A 22,600-nucleotide genomic window follows, 5' to 3' on the forward strand; every position below is an offset into this window, starting at 1 on the left:
GAGGCAGAAGAAGCGGGAAATTGTTGGATAGTGTTTGAGCTCTCTGTGTTCAAGACGCAAGCGACTGAGCGACTTTGTAAGTATCAAGGTAATTTGTAATACAAAAATGTGTGTTTGACTGAATTTGGTCCGATTATCTTGCCAACATTAGCGCTAAAGAATGAATGCTAATGAGAATGCAAGTGCTTAACTGTCAGTGTGTCGGTTACGAACGGTTTTGAACTGGCTTAAGTGTGCTCCTCCCGCGCATTTTGGTCTGAAAAAGGCTTATGTTATTCATCATAAAAGTCCCTACATTAATTTAAATCCCAGCCGCTGCTCCTTCAAATTTATTTCGCTCCTTTTTAAAAATTTGTTTTAATTTATTCATTTTTTGTCATAAATCCATCAGCACTTCTCCACCTTCACAGCAGATGCATTCTTAGTCCCCCCAAGCGCGAGGGTAGACTGATAACTATATTGCTTTTATATGCGTAGAAACATTACGAATCTGGCCAACGATGGAGATTTTTACTCCGCCATACACCTGCAGCTCTAGTTAATGGGATCGCTGGTTCCACAGTGCGCACAGCTTCTGAAGTGCTTCAGTTTGGCTGTAACTTCTAAATGATTTATATAACCTCATAATAAATGGTGTAATTTTTAGCGGTGTTTAATTAAAACGTTTTTTAGATACATGCGGTCATGGACGATTCTGCATGGATGCAGCATAAAACAATAAGTAGCTAATTCTGATGCTGCTTGCCTGTGTTTCGCGTGACCTAGCTTGCTGTAACAACTGCAGATAAACAGTCTCTCAGAAAGAATTAGAAATATTTACTCAAGAAAACCTTAAAACTAAGCAGACGTGTTTTTTTCTGATCATAAAGTAGAATATGAAAAAGATCTTAACTTGCAGACCGAAGGGATAAAGTCCCTGCTTTATTACAAAAATGGCTGCTGAACCATTTCTGATAACAAAAAAATCACAGTATAGTGGATTCTGGATTTTCTAGAAATGGAACAATAAAGTTCAGCAATGAATTGTTAATATCAGGACATGCAGATGGATTTATAAAATAATTAAATATAAACAGGTAGTTCATTATTATCTGACTGCTTTTTTTCATTCATAAAGAATAGCAATGTGCAGTAAGAAAAAAAATGAGCATTTAATGTTTACAAAATATCACAAAGCCATATTAATTTCTACTGATTTGAATAAAGCTTAATTTTTTAAACAATTTTTACAAAATAAATATTAAAATGGCAATTAATACTTTTTGAAGCCCATTGTCTGCACTTGTAGGTCTAATTAATCTGCTGCAGTACACAACATGCTTCCTCTGTTAACATGAACATAATACTAGGTGAATGTACGTGTTATGTGGACTTAGTGCTGCTGAGACAGATGCAGACCAGAAACACCTGAAGAAATCAGAATCAGAATCAGAATCAGAATCAGAAACTGAGCGAAACGGCTTTAAAGACAAGATGCAGTATTGCAGAAAGAGAATCAGCAACTTCCGGGTTACAGAAAGCCGACAAATTAAATTTTAAAGTCAAGTTCTGTCCTATTTTAACCTCTAGCAATCTTAACATCAAATCAAGTGTAAAAACAGCCTTCTTTTGTTTTTTTGTTTTAGATTTATAAACGAATTATGAAAAAACAAGCTGATTTATTTATATTTTGAATTTCGTTTTAGAATTGAACGAATGATACACGGATTAGTGATCTATTTTATTTGGTTTTTGACATAACAAACAAAAAAATTTCCTGTGTATATTTCAATATTATGCTCAGATCACAAATGCAAATTGAAAAATTGGACCACAGGACTTGATTGGAAATAACTGGTTGGGTTTACGTGACCCAGAAATTTAGTCAAGAGCATTAAACGTAAGCTTGATAAACGCCAGGATCGATCAATCAGGAGGAGAGGCCAGTCAGCCCCATTAGCCATATCTTCATGAAATGTAACTACATATGAGTTGTTATAATTTGTACTATATGCTGCACACGTGAATGAAGACTCGGTGTGATGTTGTTTATTTGCTAGATTCTGTAAAACAAACACATGGCAATGAATCAGTGTCAGTGTTTACTGCTGGCAGAAGCGCTCACTAAAGGGTATCTCCCTCTTGTGGCAGAAAAGGTTAACTCCTATTTTCCGATGTGCAACATCTGAGCGCTGCAGAGTGAGTCTGAGATATGGCCTTTTCTCCTCAGATCTGAGCACATAATCTCCTGAGGCTCATTTCTGGGCATTGCAGGATGCCCATTTGCTGCAATATGCATGAAAGTTCGGTGTGTGTCAACCCGCTGTTGAACAAGTCCGGATCAAAACAGTGTGGTTCCAGCGCCACCATGGTAGTCTACTACCTTATCTGAACCATAACTACTGTGCACAGAGCCATTTCCCGGCTCAAACCGTAAACACAAAATGTTTGATTTTGTGTCAGTGTATTGTCAAAGTACTCTTGAACTCAAATCATATCTATAACTTTGGATTAAGTTAACGTCTTATTAAGAATAACTGAAATAGTGACTTATTCTAACTTCCCAAACCCGATGCCCATTGTGGTGTGCTTGGGTACAATTAAAATTTCATTGTCTCACTGTATTTGATACTTAATGTCATTACTGCCCAAAACTCCCACGACTCATGGTCTCCTGGCTGTTACAGGTTTTTGATTCCTCGAGGGAAGCAGGTGGAGAGTGAGGCTCTGAGGCTGTCAGACGGTGAGACGGTGAGGCTGATCAGAGCCTGGAGCAGGACAAACAAACAATTAAGGTGAATCTTCTTTGAATTACAAGCTCTACGTGAAAACCCCTGCATCATTGTCAAAAGATGGCCTCAAATTATCTTAAAAAATGGAGGAAGGTCAATACCATAGTCAACAAATTAGCTGAGAATGAGAGTGAAGATGAGTTCATGGATCAGGTTTCAGATGTTGAAGACATTCTGGGTGAGGAAGATATCCAGTCAGTGGATGATGGCATGGATCAAGAAAGACAGAGTGTATATTCTGACTCAGAAGATGAACAAATGGAAGAGCCAGCTGAAATAGCCAATGAACACTTGGATGAAAATGGATTGGATCTATGCAGTGACTTGGCAGATTGGGCAGTGACCAGTAATCAAACACACAAATCTGTCAATGCCCTCCTCCAAATCCTTCGAAAATATGGGCATGATTATCTACCCAAGGACTCCCGGACACTTCTCTCCACTCTAAAAGTAGTTCAGTGCCAGGCAAGATGTGATGGAGAGTACATTTATTATGGGCTAGAAAGTGGAATATGCCGCATACTTTTACAATGCCCAGCTTCCACAGAAGACATCGATGTCCTTATTAATGTTGATGGTGTACCAGTGTTCCGATCTAGTGATGCTCAGTTCTGGCCCATGTTGGCAAAGGTGGATGGATTTGAGCCTTTTGTCGTCTGTCTGTTCAGTTGCATTGCAAAACCACAACCACTGGAAGACTACGTCAAAGACTTGGTAGAAGAGATTATGAGGCTTAAGGAAAATGGAGTACAGCACAATGGAAGAGTTATACAAGTGCATATAAAAGCCTTTATATGTGATGCTCCAGCAAGGGCTTTCCTAAAAAAAATTATCTACCACGCTGGATACTCGAGCTGTGAAAGGTGTGAAGAGGAAGGTGAATGGTCGGGGAAAGTAGTGTTCAACAGTAAGGATGCATTCACAAAAAGGACGGATGAAAAGTTCAGCCAGATGGCCTACAAAGGAAAACATCAGAATGGGGAGACGCCTCTGATCAGAGCAGGTGTCCCATGTATCAGCTCATTTGTGCTCGATTATATGCACCTAGTTTGCCTTGGAGTAGTGAGGCGCATCCTATATTACTTATGTCGGACCGCTAACCCTCGTAGACTTCCTCCAAGACAGAGAGCTGAACTCTCCAATAGAATTGTTGGATTGAGGAATGCAATGGTTAGTGATGTAGCCAGGAAGCCTAGATCCCTTCATGACTTGGACAGATGGAAAGCCACCGAGTTCCGACAATTTTTGCTGTACACTGGACCTGTGGTGCTACGTGGAATTGTGGACCCAGATTTGTACCACCACTTCCTCTGCCTTACAGTTGGAATGTCAATCCTTCTCACAGCAGATCGTGATAGAAGAAATCAATTTCTGCCTTATGCAGCTGAGCTCCTTAATCATTTTGTGGTCCACAGCGCAGAGGTGTATGGAGACAAATTCACTGTCTACAATGTACATGCTCTCAAACACCTCCACGAAGATGTAGCACACTTTGATTGCTCATTAAATGATATATCTGCTTTCCCCTTTGAGAACCATCTTCAAACAATCAAAAAGCTTGTGAAGACCAGTCATAACCCATTGGTGCAAGTGGCAAAGCGTATAGCAGAGAAAGCGTGTTCACAAAAAAGTAAGAAACTGAAGCAAAGGCCACTGCCGTCTGTGTCGGTTAAGGGAAGAGACGGCTGCTTTCTGCTCAAGGACGACAGTGTTGCATTCGTAACAGAGAAAAGAACTGATGGAACATTAGTTTGCAATGTGATTCCAGATCGTCGAACCTCCAACCTCTTTGAGAAGCCTTGCCAGTCAAAACTTCTGAACATTGCTTTTGTTCGCAGTATCCACGGCATGGCTAAAACACAGCTACTACAAAGCCAGGACTTGAAAAGGAAAGCTGTTTGTCTACCACACAATGGAGGCTATGCAATCTTCCCTTTGTTGCATGAAATTGAGTAAATCACTAAAACACTTTTTTAAAATATTTTTTTTTAATTTTTATTCACTTGCAGTTCTTTATACATTACAGACAATGGTTTATGCAAAGGCTGTTTGGCTTGAGGGTGACAAACAGTTTGAAGGTGTCATCCCAAAAAACTGGATACAGGAAGAAAAAAATGTTGTTCGATGGCCAAAGAAAAGTGTGCATTCAGCCCATAAAAAAAAGATGGACCCAGAGGTTGACTGGAAAACGTTCCCACTGGTGAAAATAAAGACAATATCAGGTATGTCCTTTTCATTTTTTATGAAGCATAAATAAACTACTGCTGTAAAAAAGCGAATTCTGAGTAAAAGGTTGTTTGGGCATTTGGTGCATCTTTACAGATGACCTTTTGGGAAATGAAAGCACATCCGGTCAATTTGTTGTAGGTTTGAGTATGTTGTGTATCTTTGTCTTGTAAAGAATTATGGGGAGTGAGTCATGGTTGAGCTGCTTTGCTTGAGAAAAGGTTCTAAACATTCTGTGAGGAATTGACAGTTGGTCATGTCTTTTGTAGACAATGAGAAAGATTGTGAAGATTATAACTACACTTCATCAGCCCAAACTGACCATGAAGGTTCCACCATTGTGCCAGAAGAAAACAGGAAGCGACACGTTAAGAAGAGGACATATGATGATTTTGTTGATGGTAAGTGTATAAATGTTCTCTATTTAAATATGTTATATATTGTTTCACTTGCAAAAAGTAGGCTAATTTAAATAACAATTTTCGGACAATCAGAAGATGATGTCTCAGTGGCTGTGAAAAAGACAAGTGAGTGGATTTACATTGCTTGAATCTTATGGAATTCTGATTTTTTTTTTTTTTTAAGTTTTTTTTTTTCCAAATAATGATTTTATCAGAAGATATTGCAAACAGTGATATAATCTGTGATGTGAATACTATTTTGACTATTTCATATCTAGATAATACAGATTTGCACGCATATCCAAAGCCTCCTGAAATCCAGAAGAACAAAGCTTCTGCTACTATTGATCAAAACACTCCTATGGGTAAGTCAAGTGGGCTACCACGATAGAGCAGTGTTCAGCAAAAACGGAAAAAATTGTTGGTATGAATCAGGTGTGTCAAAATATACTGCTATTAATAATAATTTTTATATTGATATTGTCTTCAAAGTGCATTATTAGATTATGGTGGTTAAGCTTCACTGCCTTCTTCATACATACTTATTCCACATTCTTACTCCATCTGAACATTTCATCCTCCAAACTGGGGGCAGTAGTGAAACTACCAGTAACAAAATGAATCTGTCAGCAGAGTCAAGAAATGTTTTTATCTCTTCACTTGTGTAAATTATAGCTAAACCAGCACAAAAACTATTTCCAACATAAACCAGCATTATCTGAACAGATGCATTACAAACCCAAACAAAAAGCAATATTTGCATTTTGAAACGTAAAACGCCTAACCTTTGAACTATTCACTTCAGTCCAGTATAAGGGCAAGGAATTGTGGGTAATGTGGGGAGATTCTACACTTTGCCTCAATCCCCTTGCTCTGATAAAGTTTGAGAGGAGAAAAGGGAACAGGAATCATACATAGTCAAAAAGGACAAATAGTCCCCTGTCTATAACCATTGTGAGTGTAGATGAGTACAGATTTTGTCTGTTACTGGTGATAATCAAAGAGGCCGGTGAAGTCTGAGAGTCTCTAAGTTCACACAGCAGAAATCTTCTGCATCTGCCCAGAGAGCAGCACTCTGTACAGGTTACAAATTGTAGATAAATATCCATTTAGTGCCTGTTTTTAAATTGACCAGGCTCACATTTATGAATGCATTGTTGAAAAAACAGACTTGAAGCATAAATCAACGCTTAGGTTGCAAAACACACAGCTTACATTGCACTAGCAGGGATCCGCAGCTTACAGCTACAATGATGAGAGCATTAAGCAAGTCCGTTTCCATTTCTCTGTAGTTAGTGCAACAATATCACAGCATTGTATTCTGTTATCATTATCTGATCTTGTCAACTTGAACTCCTTGGCCTGGTGTACATAATCACACTGTATATACAGTAAAGTTATATATGATTTGAATTCAAAGTTAGTCGGGTCATTTGAATTGATGTGAAATGTAAGCTTCATACACTGCATTCGAAATGTAATTACAGAATCCACCATGGATAATGACGAGTTGACCTGGAGTAGACAGCTGCCAAATTCATCCTCAGAGGACGCTGAAAGTGAACATGACATTGGACATGGTAAGATGTGTTGTATGGCAATCATTAGGCTTTTGTCACACATGCAAATGTACTAGTGGTGAATGTCTTGGCTTCTTGTCTCTTATGTAACCTGCAATTGGAGCCATTGCTTTTATACTGACTGCCAGGATGGTTACAATTAGACCACTGCTGCCAAAGATGATTGCAGCCGTGCTTGTAGACACATGTAAAATTAAGTGCCATGTCGGTGTTACAGAGCAGTCAAATTCTAGGAGGGAGCATTCCAACTGCTCCAGTCAACGCTCAAGTTATGGAAGTGATGGAGGGCGCTCCACTTCTCTGGGCTCACCTCCTGGACATTCCTTTCCCAGAAGTGGTAAGATAATCAACTTGGAAAATGTTGTTGGCAAACATTTATTGGGGGGGGGGGGGTTGACAATTTCAGTGTTTAGCTGACTACTGTGAGTTTCCAGTTTTCAAAGAGGACATTTATGATGTGTTTTGTGGTAGAAACAAAACACACTATTACAGGGTTCCTACAGTCACAAAAATCATAGAATTAGAAAATAGGTATTTCTAGGCCTGGAAAAGTCATTGAAATTGATCTAATGCACAGCACTTTCTTCTCAGTTCAGTACTTAATCAAAGCATTTTTCGGTCTTCATGTTCCACACATGCGATGTGTTACAGTGTTACATGTGTTACAGGGCCGTTAAGCTTGGGGGAGCGCTCCAACTCCCCTGATCGCGAGTCAAGTCATGGAAGTGATGTAGGATGCTCCTCTTGTCATTCTCAATCAGCAGTGGGCTCAACTCCCAGATGTTCATCTTCAAGATATGGTAAGAATAAACTTTGAAAACGTTGGCAATTTTTTGGGAAGTGGGTGGAAGTAGGTAGAAACAAAGTCCTACATGCCCTGGAACAGTCATGGAATTAGAAAATTGTCATTTCCAGACCTTGAAAACATCAGGGAAATTTATTTCATGCCTGGCTTTTCCCTAGTTCAGTACTTAATTGTTGAAAGCATTTTCCTGTCTTCCTGTCCCACATGTGCCATGTTGGTGTTACAGGGCCGTCGAGCTCTAGAAGGGAGCATCACACATCTTCCAATCGCCGAACAAGTCATGGAAGTGCTAAACATGCCAACCCACGACACTCAACATCAGGACATGGTAAGATTGAACAGTTCTAATCTCATCATAACTAGGGATGTTCCTGGCGACTAATTTACCTTTTAACTCAATGAAAATTTTAATCAAGAATTTTGGGAACAGTCACTGAATGAAGTGGTGGAGTATTCTGGATTAGCAACTATGGGAAGCACCAAGCAATTAATGAGGATATTTTATCACTCAGATCACTTATCCAACCCAAAGCTCAATGTCATCTAGTTCAGAAACTAATAGAAAATTTAAAAACAATTTAATGAGTCCAGCTAGAATATTAAGTCTGGGTAGATCTCTGGATCAGCTGGAAAACCCAGACAAAGATATCTCTCTTTTTGTCACTGAAGAAATCAAAGCCAAGCTTACTGATTTAAATCTCAAAACTAGGTTGCCACAACTTTCAGTTTTTACAAAAGACCTATACAGGAGGGTCTAATTAAGGAAAGTGCATATATGCTTGTCCCCCCAGATAGGAGGAATTTACACATTCTTATTAATATAGAAATAGGGACCCATTCTATGTTTGGATATTATTATGAAAGCTGTAATGAGAATTTGAAAATGTTGGTGATTTTCACTCAGCATAGATCTACCATCACCAGCCATACAAAGTAGATCTCGTGCCCCAAAAGGTTGCCCACCCCTGTGCTAGCTGGAATACTGCTAAGTTTTAAAAGTATAGGATTCAAGGGCTATAAAGTGTCTGTTACAAACTAAAAATATTCACTCTTTTCACATAGATTTCCCAGTTAAGTAGGGTTGGAGGTAAAAACACGAGGGACTGCACAACAAAGATTTTGGACAGGTAAATCTCTGTACCTCCCTCTATGCCTCGTTCACTCCCCATTTCAATCTTTATTTCCCTCACTTCTTTCTTATTTTCATCTTCCATCCTCCCGCTCTCCACCTCAATCCCTCCCCCAGCACACAATCCCTTTCTCCCTCTATTTCCTTCTTTCCATTTCCCTCTATCCCCCAAACCTCACCTCTCGTCTTTCCCCAGCTCTTAAACAACACAATAATTTGCCCGATTAAGTGTAAAAACCTAATGTGGAAATTTTTCAGGATGATGACAAACTCCCTCATGTCCCAATTCAACATGAAAGGCCATGGTTCCAAAAGGGCATTCCAACCGACAGCCCTTTACACCATTATAACCGGTACATATTAGGAGTTCCACAACTTCAAATTTTTTGCAAAAAGATTTTTCTATCAATACATTTGAAATTCAGCATCGTTGATGTAAATATGTGTATACATTTTTTTTTTGTTCATTTGATTGTATTGTGTAATTAGGAATAAACAAATGTTGATTACATTTCTTTGTCATTGCAGCTGCTGTCAAAAAGTGGGACAGCAAAGCCACAGACCACGAAATTAAATATGGAATGGCAGAACATTTCAAACATGCTCCTGGGCGGTCTGGTGGCGGAGGCTATGTTCAAAGAAACAAAGCAGGTGTGTCCACAATAAGTGAAGGAGTCCAAAAAACTGGAAGTCAGCTAAATGTTAGACAGATTTTTGTATATAGATATTGTCATGCACTTGTGTGTTTTAGTGTGCCTGATATGCAAAGCACAATTGCACACCAATTGTAATTCCCAAAATATTTTTATTCTTCCCTCCAAAGTAACAGTTATGGTCTTTAAGCTAGGAATTTTGAGAGGTATCTGCTTCAAATTAACAAAGCTGGTGACCGGGTGCTGCATGTTTATCTCTGGGCCCAGCAATCACTTGCACCCAGTGACTCAGCAGTCACTAGGCAGAAAGGAACAAAGGTGACTGATTGGCCTCAGTGACCCACTGCTATTAATTAGTAGGCCTATGGGTAGTATTGGGATGTACATCAATGACCAAGCACACCAAAATTTCTATGAGAAATTTTTCTAGTATTGTATGGACATTTGTCGGGTGACAAACACAACTCCAAATGAATGATACTGTTGCACTGGGTGTGTAAATAAGTGATGCAAATGCTGTTTAGAAAAGATAGCTCAGATTTTAAATACACAATGAGTGCAGTTCATGTCCAAATGTGATGAACTAAACATAACTTGCCTATTTGTAGTGCAACACTGAGGAGGGAAAAAGGGATTGTTACCGAGTTCATCAGTCCACATCAGTTTTGTTGTGTTTTGTGGCAGATTTTGCAAATATATGAAAGAAGTTCAGTCCATGTCAGAACAATAAATGTTTTATTGGTACTTTTTTGTGAATTGTCTTAATTTTTTAGGGTAAAGATTCAGTCATGAATTCATGATTAGGCTATATATTTTATTATATCCTCATTTATTATGAATATATAATAGGCCTAATGAATATATATATAATCATTAAATCATGGTTGAAATTATTTTTAATTTTTAACCAAATTTAGACAGCAGAGGGACGTTTTCATAAAGACGTCTCTTCAACGAGGTGAAAATGACATCTTTTCACCTTTCACTTTTCAACCAAATCTAAACGTTGTTTCAACGTATGGAGATGATGTCTTTTCAACGTCTTTTCAAAAACTTTAAAATAACCACTTTTCAACTAAATTTAGACAGCAAAAAGACGCCTTCACGAAGACGTCTTTTCAACGACCTGAAAATGACGTCTTTTCACCTTTCACTTTTCAACCAAATCTAAACGTTGTTTCAACGTATGGAGATGATGTCTTTTCAACGTCTTTTCAACCAAATTTTGCTGGGTGGGAGACCCTACCTCACTGAACACACAACCCATTGACTACTGCAACTCCTTACTGGCTGGCCTGCCTGCATGCTCAGTTAAACCTCTGCAGATGATCCAGAATGCAGCAGCACGTCTGGTCTTCAACCAGCCCAAAAGAGCTCATGTCACTCCGCTGCTAATTGCTCTCCACTGGCTTCCAGTTGCAGCGCATCAGATTCAAAGCTCTGCTTCTGGCTTACAAAACAATAACCCAAATGGCTCTGGTCTACCTCCACTCCTTATTCCAGAGCTACACTCCCTCTCCACAGTTACGCTCTGCCAGTGAAAGACGCTTAGTGCTCCCACCACAAGGTGGCGCCACATCAGTAGCTAGACTCTTCTCTGTTGTTTCCCGGTGGTGGAACCATCTACCAACCTCCGTCCGATCCGCAGAGTCCTTATCCACTTTTAAAAGCAAGCTAAAGACTCAGTTGTTTAAGGAGCTTTTCCACACTTAGCTTAACTCTTCTACTCAGAATGAGGTAGAAAGATTTGTCCAGCTCTTTGGCTCAACCAAGTACTGAAGAAGCTGCTGCACTTATACCCAAGTTGATATTGATTAATGAAATTGTGATGTTTGTATTTAAAGAAAATGACTTACAAAAACTAAAAAAAAAAAATAAAAAAAAAAAATTATATGCACTGCCTCACATGACAGCACCTGGTCCAAATGGACTCACAGCAGTCTGACTACAACTTAATGATGACGTCCCATCTTGTTTGAATTCTTGCTTGTGTTGTTCTTCCTCTCAAATGTAGGTCGCTTTGGATAAAAGCGTCTGCTAAATGACTGTAGAATAGAATAGAATAGAATAGAATAGAATAGAATCAAAGATTCAACAGCTCGAGGTGAATGTGGAAGTCCCCCTCTCACCAGTACGCACTCAGCGGAAAACTCTGCTCGCTGTCTCTGATACCCACACAGTATAAACACTCACACAGCATACAACCCTTCCAATCTCACTCCCCCACCCCCCTCCCTCCCGCCATGCCCTGTGGGAGACGACCCCGGCAGACCAGAGAATGGCGAGCCCCAGATCCAGCCCCCACCACAATCCCCAGCCACCCCCTATCACCTCCCACCCAGATGCGGCCGACCGGGCATCCCCCAAGATCTGCAGCCCTTCATTAGCGCAGCCGCCCTGGTTTCTGGCCCCCAGAGTAACCACCTCCCCTTGCCCACCTCGGCGGCGCCCCAGGAAAGAAGAGGTGTCCCCATTGTCCTCCTCCCCGCTCATGACTGTTTGTGGTGAGTGTGTTTTTTGCAAGTAAAACTGGGGGGCAGTGACCATATTGTGCTGGGAGCAAGGTCATATTAGTAGTTCCGCCCTCCATGCACCACATGACATGCCCCCCCAGAAGTTGTTTGTGTGTTGTGTTAGTGTTTTGATGTCTAAGTGTAATTTACACTGAGAGGCGAATTGCCACAGGATGCAGCTAAGAAAGCCACTTGGGTGGACCCCCGGCTACACCCCGCATGACGTGCACTCCTCCCAAATGCCTACGTGTGTGTGTGTGAGTGTCTGTGTATGTATGTAAGAGCGATAGAGAGAGCGGGAAAGAAGAGGGGTCCGGAGATGTAAGTCTGAAGGGAAGAGAACCTCCCTTCAGATGGTGAGCTGCTAGCAGCACTAGGCACCCCCGTCCCCAGGAGGCCCCCCAGGGCAAGACAGGCCAGAGGCAGCTGCCCCCCACGACCAGGCCACGCAGCGACTGCAGCCAGCGAGCCGCCACCGACCCCAGAAGACACCCAACCACCACACACCCAGGGGGAAGGAGAGGAGCGGAAGGAGAATAGCGGGAGAGCCCAGATCCACGGTGCATCGCCCCCAGGCCCACCCAGGCCACAGGGTCATGTCATCCCTCCCCACCCCACCTTACTCACCTATGATCTTACACACTCCCAATCATCCTAGCACATGTATACGTACACACACAAACATACTCCCACACACACACAAACATCATCCAAAGCATAGACACACACACAACATACAAACATCCCTGTCTCACACCCCAGCACCTCCCCCTATAATCCCCTGAATCCCACTCAGCCCCTCTTCAAACCCCTACACCCCTCCTGCCCCCGGGCCATACCCTTGGTCCCAGGGCAGCAACCAGACACAAAGGCATGCACCAACCCACACTATGGCAGCACATCCGGGCAGGCCCAGACCCCCGGCACATACGGACCCCACCACCTCGGAGGGAGGGGGAGACCACCCCCGGGCACCAGAGCCCAGAATCCTGCCCAGCCTGCCCCAGAATAACCCAGCCACCCGGCCTAGGACCAACGCCCACCAACCCAGGCACCACCAGTGGCCTCACCCCCCAACCCGGAGGCGACCCCAACCACCGAATCCCACAGCCTCCGACAGGGCCGGACCCAGAGCCACCCCCACCACAGAGCAGCTCGGTCCCGCACCATGGGAAACCACAAAGAACCCACAACCACCAGTCGCTCCTGACCATTTTCCAACCCCCAAAGCAAGGAGGTCACAGTGCTAAAGATTCGGCTAAATGGTTCTTTGAGGAGGCAGACATTGTCTCACTACTGATGTGGTCAACTAAGAGATTCCTAAACTGCTGAATACACAGATTATTTTTGGTTTTCCAGTTCACAAGGATAGTTTTCTTTGCGATGCATAATGCTGTACGTATCATGTGTGCAGAGTTAATTGCCATATTAATGTCACCCAAGTCACCTAGTAGACACAGTGCGGGGTTTGCAGGAAATAATGAGTTCTATGCAGAATGTTGAATTGTATTAGTTGCACATTTGTATAAGTTGCTCGCGCTCTCCGTTCAGCGGGCGTATTTGTCAGTCGGGGGCGATAACCTTCTGATTAATCTTATTGACCAGGATTTTCAGTTCCAATTCGATGACAGCATGGGACTTGGCTGTATTCATTTTTATTTATTTGTTTTTTAATAGCTTGGTGCAAGTTTATTGTCCCAAAGGTACGGAAACATTTACAAACACGACAGTTTAACCTGAAAGTAAACAGAATATCCTATGGGAGCACCTGGCAGATTCTAAATAACAGTTTAGAAAACAAATATAATACAGAGGTAAAAGCGATCGGATTATTGAGGGTGAAAACTAAATAAACATAATGCTGATATTGCATCGACTTCCCTCTGGAAACTATGAAATGCATTGGTGATGACCACAGTCTGATCTGGTGTTTGGAACTATTGAACATCTACAGTAACAAGGAAGTGCGCCGCCAAAGAGAAACGATTAAAGGTCACCACAGAGCTTCAGCCCATACACCTAAAAACCACCAACCAGGCCAGAAATCTGGGTGTATTGATGGACTCAGTCCTTAACTTTGAAAAACATATGAAGAGAACCACAAAGCCAGCCTAGGATCAGCTTAAGAACATATCAAGGGTAAAAGATGTGATGTCTCAGCAGGACCTGGAAAAACTAGTCCAGCTTCCATCTTTAGTCGGCTTGATTATTGTAACAGTGTTTTTACAGGCTCTACCTAAAACATCAGTCAGACACCTGCAGCTGATCCAGAACTCTGCTGCTCCAGTCCTCACTAAGACCAAGAAAGTGGACCACATCAGTCCAGCTCTGAGGTCTTTACACTGGCTGCCGGTCCGTCAGAGGATAGACTTTAAAGTTCTGCTGCTGGTCTATAAACATCTGAATGGTTTAGGACCAACATACATCAGAGACCTCTTGACCCAGTATAAACCTACCAGAACCCTCAGGTCATCTGGCTCCAGGTTCTTATCAGTTCCAGAGTCAGAACCAGACATGGAGAAGCTGCATTCAGCTCCTATGCTCCACATGTCTGGAACAAACTCCCAGAAAGCCTCAGATCAGCTGAAACACTCAGTTTATTTAGATCCAGGTTAAAGACCCACCTGTTCTCTGCTGCATGGACTAGTTTTTATTAAGAGTTAAAATCTACATCTGGTTCTTTAAGCTGGAATCATGTTTTAATCCTGTCTTTCTCCACACTGGAATTTTATTTCTTGCATTTGATCTATTTTATTTTAGCATCTTCCCTCTGTTTTTATTTCATTAATTTTATTTCTTTTAATCTTTGTGTTTTTAATGCTCTTGTATTGCTTTCTGCTCCCTGCTGGAATGTTTTATGTGAAGCACTTTGAACTGTCTTGTACATGAAATGTGCTATACAAATAAATTTGCCTTGCCTTGCTGCTCCACACCTCCAAAACCAAGGAGGCCATTATTGACTTCCGGAGGAAGAGAGGATAAAATGCCACTGAACATCAGTGGAGACTACGTGGAGAGGGTGGAGAACTTCCACTTCCTGGGGGTTCACATTGAGGAGAAACTTGAAGCTCTCTGAGCTCCTGAAAAAGGCCGAGCAGAGACTTCCTGAGGGTGTTAAGGAAGAACATTTAACAGGCTGCTGGTGTTCCTCTACCGGTGCTCCACTGAGAGCATCTTCATGGATCTGTCTGGTTCAGCAGCTGAGAGGAAAGAGCTGCAGACGGCCATCAGAACGGCTCAGAGGATTGTCGGCTGCCTTCCAAACACTAGAAGAACTATACAGTTCCTGTAGCCTTAAAAAGGCAGCCATTACAGGACAATAAAAACCAGGACAAACAGATTAAAATCTGCAGCCATCACACTCAATACTAACCAACTCTTATAACATGCAGCACGTTTTCTAAGGGATGAGTGCAATAACAGGATGTAGGCCTGTGTGATGGTGCTGCTTTTATGTTGCTTTTATTTGTCGTTTCACACTAGATTTATATTTTAAGTATCTGACTGGGCGGCAATTTTAAATCTTGTGCTTGTTACAGTGGCAGTAAAGATATTCTATCCTGTTTATAATAAAACGAGGCTTACTCTTGGGTATTTTGTTATTTTTTATTGCAGCAATTACACAACTAACCCCTAACCCATTTGTCTCTGTGTACTTATGGGGTATTAGTTAAATACAAATCAAGTAAAGATGATTTCTCTGGGCATTTGGAGGAGGGGTGTGTGGTGCTCCCATTAATTTGAGTAAGATTCAAGACCTGGTTTTTCCAACGTAATCTGATCGGATTTTGTTATCAGATTGGATCAAATCTTGAAAATGTGTTGTTCAAAAGAGAAATCTGGATTCTGAAATCAGATTGGATCATGTAATCCAGTCCTGGTTATCTGGATAAAACCCTCAGTTTGGGTTGTTCAAAACTTCTGAGTAGGATTCCAGATAACTTTGATCCAGGAAACCAGGATTATCCTGATCTCAGCAGAGGGCAGGATTATGAGGCGGATTTCAGGAGGAAACTGCAGTAAAACCTCTGATTTAAACAAATAATAGTATCTGTTTAGTTGGTGCATATGCTAATATTTCTATGTTCACCTGACTTCTTTAACCGTTCCAGGGATAAAGGTTGCTTTAATCCTGTCAACATAGCACAGCAACAATAAAACACAACCTCAACTCCTTCCCATGGAATACACCCCCAACACATTCAATAACAACCGCACATAAAATCATCCATGTTCCTGTCAGTCAGCGCCACATATCCAGGGAAGAACCTGTCAAGAATAATGTCTAACGATGCATCCCTCACTGCACGTCCCGTCCGCCCCTCATCCTGACACAAAGCCAGAGGTTGGGCCTCACCACAAGGCTCCGGTCGCCATCATCGTCACAAAGAAGGACATGGCGCCTTTGTGAAGACAATTCCAGAATATCCACAATGTAGTTTTTAACAGAGCAGTTTTATGTGTTGGGAAATCATGTTATACACAGAAGTGGATGTTTGTGATTCCTGTGTGCTGTCGCAAAGGGAAATGAATGTAAAAGGGCCCATTACCGGCTCTTCTGCCTGCTGTTCTTTATGTAGCTGGAAGCTAACGCTGATTTAAACGTGAAAATCTGGATTTGGTGAAACAGGATTCAGGATTATACAGTCCAATGCTGCTTTAAAAGTATGCTGGATTACGTGATCCACCGTCCTGAATAATGGGATTCCCAAATCCAGATAGCTTATATCCGGATTAAATGTTTGGAACAACCGGCCCTGAGGAATTACAGAGCTCTTTAAACTCATCAGATGTGGACTTTAACCAATCCCTGTGAGGATGATATCACTCAGAGGGTCTCAGCAGAAGCTGATGGAGATCTACAACATGCTTTAGATGCTTCCATGTTCAGGACAAAATATCAGCTTTAGGAAGAAAACTGTGGATGTTCAGATGAAAAACACCAAGGCCATTTTAAACCTGTAGGAGTATTATAAACCCTAATTTCGGTATTAGCCAGGGTTAGGCGGTATGTTAGCAGAGATCAACAATAAAAGAAAAATCCTATCTCTATGCTTCGTAACCTCCATCCATCCATTTTCTGCCTCTTATCTGGAGTCAGGCCGCGGGGGCAGCTGCCTAAGCAGTTAAACCCAGACTTCCCTCTCCCTGGCCACATTCTCCAGCTCATCCGGAGGGATTTCGAGGCGTTCCCAGGCCAGCCGAGAGATGTAGTCCATCCAGCGTGTCCTGGGTCTTCCCCGAGGCCTCTTTCCAGTGGGACGTACGCGGAACACAACACCAGGGAAGCTTCCAGGAGGCATCCTAACCAGATGCCCGAGCGACCTCATCTGGCTCCTCTCGATGTGGAGGAGCAGCGGCTCTACTCTGAGCCCCTCCCGGATCACCGAGCTTCTCACCCTATCTCTAAGGGAGAGCCCGGCCACCCTGCGGAGGAAACTCATTTCGGCCACTTGTATTCGCGATCTCGTTGTTTCGGTCACTACCCACAGTTCATGACCATAGGTGAGGGTGGGAACGTAGATTGACCGGTAAATCAAGAGCTTTGTCTTTTGGCTCAGCTCCTTCTTCACCACGACAGACCGATGCAGAGTCCGCATCACTGCAGACGCCGCACCGATCCGCCTGTCCATCTCCCTCTCCATCCTTCCCTCACTCCTGAAATAGACCCCGAGATACGTGAACCCTATTGCAGACCCGGAGAGAGCAATCCACCCTTTTCCGGCTGAGGACCATGGTCTTGGACTTGGAGGTGCTGATTCTCATCCCAGCCGCTTCACACTTCACGCACCGGATCCCCTCGACACCTCGGCTGCGCCTAGAAATTCTGTCCATAAAGGTTATGAACAGAATCGGTGACAAAGGGCAGCCTTGGCGGAGTCCAACCCTCACTGGAAACAATTTTGATTTACTGCCGGCAATGTGGACCAAGCTCTGACACCGGTCGTACAGGGACCGGACAGCTCGTACAAGCGAGTCCGGCACTCCATACTCCCGGAGTACCCCCCACAGGAGTCCCTGGGGAACACGGTCGAAGGCCTTCTCCAAGTCCACAAAGCACATGTAGACTGGTTGAGCGAACCCCCATGCCCCATCAAAGACCCTGAAGAGGGTGTAGAGCTGGTCCACTGTTCCACGACTGGGACAAAAACCACACTGCTCCTCCTCAATCCGAGATTCGACTATCCGATGGACCCTCCTCTCCAGCACCCCTGAATAGACCTTACCGGGAGGCTGAGGAGTGTGATCCCCCTGTAGTTGGAGCACACCCTCCGGTCCCCCTTCTTAAAGATGGGGACCACCACTCCAGTCTGCCAGTCCAGGGGGACTGTCCCCGATGTCCACGCAATGCTGCGAAGGCGTGTCAACCAAGACAGCCCTACAGCATCCAGAGCCTTAAGGAACTCTGGACGGACCTCATCCACTCCTGGGGCCTTGCCACCGAGGAGCTTTTTAACCACCTCAGTGACCTCAGCCCCAGAGATGGGAGAGCCAGCACCAGCTACCCCAGACTCTGCTTCCTCATCAGAAGATGTGTTGGTGGAATTGAGAAGGTCTTTGAAGTATTATAAAAGACGTTCCCAGCAGACCATCACAACACTTGCTTGGGTCTGCCAGGCCTGACCGACATCCTCCCTCACCATCTGAGCCAACTCACCACCAGGTGGTGATCAGCTGACAGCTCCGCCCCTCTCTTCACCCGAGTGTCCATGGACATGCAGCTGCAAGTCCGACGACACGACTACAAAGTCGATCATCGAACCCACGTGAGCATTGAAGTCCCCCAGCAGAACGAGGGAGTGCCCGGAAGGAGTGCTCTCCTAGCTGGAACCGCTCAACCTCGCGCACCAGCTCAGGCTCCTTCCCCGCCAGAGAGGTGACATTCCATGTCCCTAGAGCTAGCTTTTGCAGCTCAGGATCAGACCACCAGGGTCCCCGCCTCTGGCAGCCGCCCAGCTCACAATGCACCCAACCCCTATGGCCCCTCCTGCAGGTGGTGAGCCCACGGGAGGAGAGGCCCATGGTGGTCTGATCCTTCCCCGCCAGAGAGGTGACATTCCATGTCCCTAGAGCTAGCTTTTGCAGCTCAGGATCAGACCACCAGGGTCCCCGCCTCTGGCAGCCGCCCAGCTCACAATGCACCCAACCCCTATGGCCCCTCCTGCAGGTGGTGAGCCCACGGGAGGAGAGGCCCATGTCTCCCGACCGGGCCCCATGGGCAAAGGCCTGGCCATCAGGTGCTCGCCTCCGTGCCCCACCTCCAGGCCTGGCTCCAAAGGGGTACCTCGGTGGCCCACGTCCAGGCAAGAGAAACCTTGGTGCTTGCTTTCTCATCATCATAGGAGTGATTTGAGCCGCACTTCGTCTGGTCCCTCCCCTAGACACCTGTTTGCCATGGGTGACCCTACCAGGGGCATGAGCCCCCGACAACATAGCCGCTAGGATCGTCAGGACGCACAACCTCCTCCACCACAACAAGGTGGCGGCTCAGGGAGGAGCTTCGTAAACTTACAGTGTGATAATTGCTCATATAAGTAATGAAAAGTTTTCATTTTAATGTAGTTTAAAGCTCACAGGCAGACAGATACTGAGCTGGACTAGCGGCCATATTGGATGTTTTTGCACTTGTTTATATGTTTTACGAATATATTTATTTAATACTTGTAAATATTTTAAAAGGCAGTTTAACAGCTGCTCAAAGTTACAACAATGATAATGAAGGGGATTTTGCTTCTGCTGTTCTGGTTACAGGATCAGTCCTGATGTAGAACTTGTCCACGTGTCACGTACCCTTCCTGTTGTAGGAGTCGTCCTCCCTGACCAGCTGACCTGCAGATGGGACCCGGGTCTCGATGCTCATCAGCCTGACGGTGCAGACCTGGTCTGCCGGGGCTCTGATGTCCAGCACCGACCCGTTGATGGCGTTGGACAAACCAAAGAACTGAGGAACCACCAGCGCTGTGCTGCCCAGCTCCACCACTCTGGACCCTGGGTCCACCACCTGGACTCTGAGGATCACCGTCTCCACCAGCGTATCCGAAGACATGAACCTGACCAGAGACACCACACAGCCAGTCTGAGTTCCATCATCTCTGTCAACAACATCCACATCAGTTTCAGTCCCACCTGTGTGGACCTGATCCAGAAGCAGCATGTAGGAAAACTACCAGATTCCTGGCTCAGAAACCTACTTGTATACTCGCAGCATCACCGAGTCCTCGTCCAGCAGAGGACTGCCATTGTGGACGTACTTCACCTTCTCCTGCAGGAAGCTGCAGTCGAACACCTGCAGACCAAAGAACAGGTGACTCCTCTGATCTGGACCCCACTGGCCCACCTGAGTCAGTGGATTTGGACTCACCTGTGGACTCAGAGTCCCGACTCTCTGAGTCACTGGTTCGTTCATCACCACCTCCACCTTGCAATCTGCGCTGGCGTCCACGCTGATCTGCAGCTCAGTGTCCGTGATAAAAACCCAGCCACCTCTCTGCACCTGGACTCCAGAGTTCATCGCCACCAGAGACGAGCCGCAGACCACCGTCATCACCTGCACCAGCAGCAGCGACAGCCCCACGGCGGCCATGTTGGGTCCCCAAAGGACCTCGTTTCACAGCTTCAGCTGGAAAAGTTTATTCTGAGGTAGAGCTGCTGGAAAACAAAGATCTCAGTCAGTTGGCTTCATCACCCTCATCCTTGTCTTCAGCAGCCTGGAGGAAGATCATCAAAATGCTTCATCACAGTTAGAATCCTGTTTCCTCATTGAAGCACTCTGGACCCAGATGCTGGACGATGAGGTGGACAGATGTAGGAAGCAAACTTTAACCCTGAAGGTGGCTTCAGTTTATGTCCTCCCCACAGATCTGCCATGAAAACATCACCACTTCTGTTTTAGCTCACATCTTTCAGTCAGCTTCAGTCTTTATCAGAACTAATATGGAATTATTAAAATTTGTTTAACCCTTTAAAACCCCAGTTTGATCACACAAAGTCACTGTTTTGCATCGTTTGTGTGTTTTACAGTTTTAGTCGCCTCTGAGGTTCGTAGAAGGCAAAACGTCGACTCCCCCAAACATTACAGATGAAAGCTTTGCTGCAGTAAGACTGATCTTCAGAACAGACTCAGGTCAGCTCTTTAACATGCTTCACATGAAAATTTTATGTGTTTAATTTTAATTTAAAACATTGGATTAAACTGGCATTTAAAGGGTAAAATAACCAAATTTCTCTGTGCTGAATAGTGAAACTGACTTTTAATGAATTGACATTATCCTAGTGAAAATACTAAATCCCAGGCCTATTTGAAATTACCTTCAGGTGATTTTATAAGAAAAAACGCTTAAAACAACATCATTTGCCATTTTTTTTCACAAAAAGCTGCTGTGAAATCAGAAATTTCAGGTGGAAATAAACATTTTTTACATTTTCTGCTTATCAGGGCAATAGTTCGGACTCTGCTTTTTAGAATGATCAATTTATTATTTTATTTTAAACTAGTCCGGCATCCTGACAGCAGAAAGACGGTCCGGCTGAACAAACTTGCACCTATAAAAAGAGAAAAACATGACAGCAGCACTAAGACAGATGCCCGACTCGGCCAGGTTAACTTTCAGCATCCATCAACACGTAGCATCATGGCATCCATCAATATTACCCAGAATCCTTCAGTCTTGACCATCCTGCTGTGCTTTTCATGTTTGTTGGATTAGTTTTTAAATAAATGTTGATACAAATGTTATAAAGTCCACACAATCATCCAGAAACTGGAAGCAGTGTTTAACCATTAGATGTTAAACTCTTCATGTTATGTTCTGCTTAGACTGCAGCAGCCAACTGCAGTTAAGAAAAAAACCGTTTCAGCTCAGCTTTTATCTCACCTCAGCCGGAGAGCCTCAAACACGGAGGGAAATCAGTCGGACGAAAACAGGAATGCTGCCGTATCCCAGAGCTACAGCGGTACTCTGTTTATGACACAAAGAGGAAGAAGAAGTAGTTTGTTCTTGTTCTCTGATTTCTGTCTAGCTGGAATTTGTAGAAACGACTTAAAAACCTTTCAGGAGGAACTCAGGATCAGTCAGAAACCAGTCTGCTCATCTGCCTCTGTCAGAAAGAATGAAAATACTCCCAGCTCCTCCACAAGTCCCATCCAGCTCTCAGCTCTGAATCCAAACAACAACTCAGACCCGGGAAAAAAAACTCCCAGCATGCAGCTGGCTGCCTCGGCTGCTGCACACCCCCGTCCAGAAAATGCTGCCACCCCCCGTTTCCCTTCAAAAGGAGCCCAATGCAGGAAATGAGGGGTTAATCTTTGCAACTCGCAGAGGTGCTAGGAGACGGGGGAGGGGATGTTCCAGGATCAAAGCCGGAGGCTTCTGGCCTGGCTGACGCTGAGGTCGTACAGCGGTCTGCTTCACCTTTGACCTCATGATGGAAACCCTGCGCTTGGCCTCCCGAGGCTGCATCAGCCGGACTCCCCACCAGTAACTACAAACAAATCCTTCCATTTCCAGGGAAACTATAAAGC

General features: G+C 44.0%; 1 protein-coding gene and 2 long non-coding RNA genes across 4 annotated transcripts in view; 2 read left to right on the top strand and 1 right to left on the bottom strand.

The window, feature by feature from the left end:
• The window catches only part of frem1b (Fras1 related extracellular matrix 1b), a 169,366-nt gene extending 147,120 nt beyond the window's left edge, over positions 1 to 22,246 (bottom strand). For both annotated transcript variants that reach the window (XM_042006153.1, XM_042006154.1), the window contains exons 1-5: positions 22,127 to 22,246; positions 21,954 to 22,037; positions 20,441 to 20,727; positions 20,271 to 20,365; positions 19,870 to 20,129 (exon numbers count right to left, since the gene is read on the bottom strand). In XM_042006153.1, coding sequence (XP_041862087.1) covers positions 19,870 to 20,129; positions 20,271 to 20,365; positions 20,441 to 20,662 — 577 coding nt within the window. In that variant the 5' untranslated portion in view covers positions 20,663 to 20,727; positions 21,954 to 22,037; positions 22,127 to 22,246. The remainder of the gene's footprint in view (positions 1 to 19,869; positions 20,130 to 20,270; positions 20,366 to 20,440; positions 20,728 to 21,953; positions 22,038 to 22,126) is intronic.
• LOC121652979 lies at positions 2,687 to 5,447 on the top strand. Its single transcript, XR_006012721.1, has 3 exons — positions 2,687 to 2,774; positions 4,798 to 4,993; positions 5,267 to 5,447. It is a non-coding gene; the product is annotated as an uncharacterized LOC121652979 (long non-coding RNA).
• Positions 8,775 to 10,249, top strand: LOC121652978. Its single transcript, XR_006012720.1, has 4 exons — positions 8,775 to 8,910; positions 9,171 to 9,265; positions 9,441 to 9,563; positions 10,174 to 10,249. It is a non-coding gene; the product is annotated as an uncharacterized LOC121652978 (long non-coding RNA).
• Positions 22,247 to 22,600: the final 354 nt, after the last annotated feature.

Source organism: Melanotaenia boesemani, chromosome 14 (genome assembly GCF_017639745.1).
Source record: "Melanotaenia boesemani isolate fMelBoe1 chromosome 14, fMelBoe1.pri, whole genome shotgun sequence".
Classification (NCBI taxonomy): domain Eukaryota; kingdom Metazoa; phylum Chordata; class Actinopteri; order Atheriniformes; family Melanotaeniidae; genus Melanotaenia; species Melanotaenia boesemani.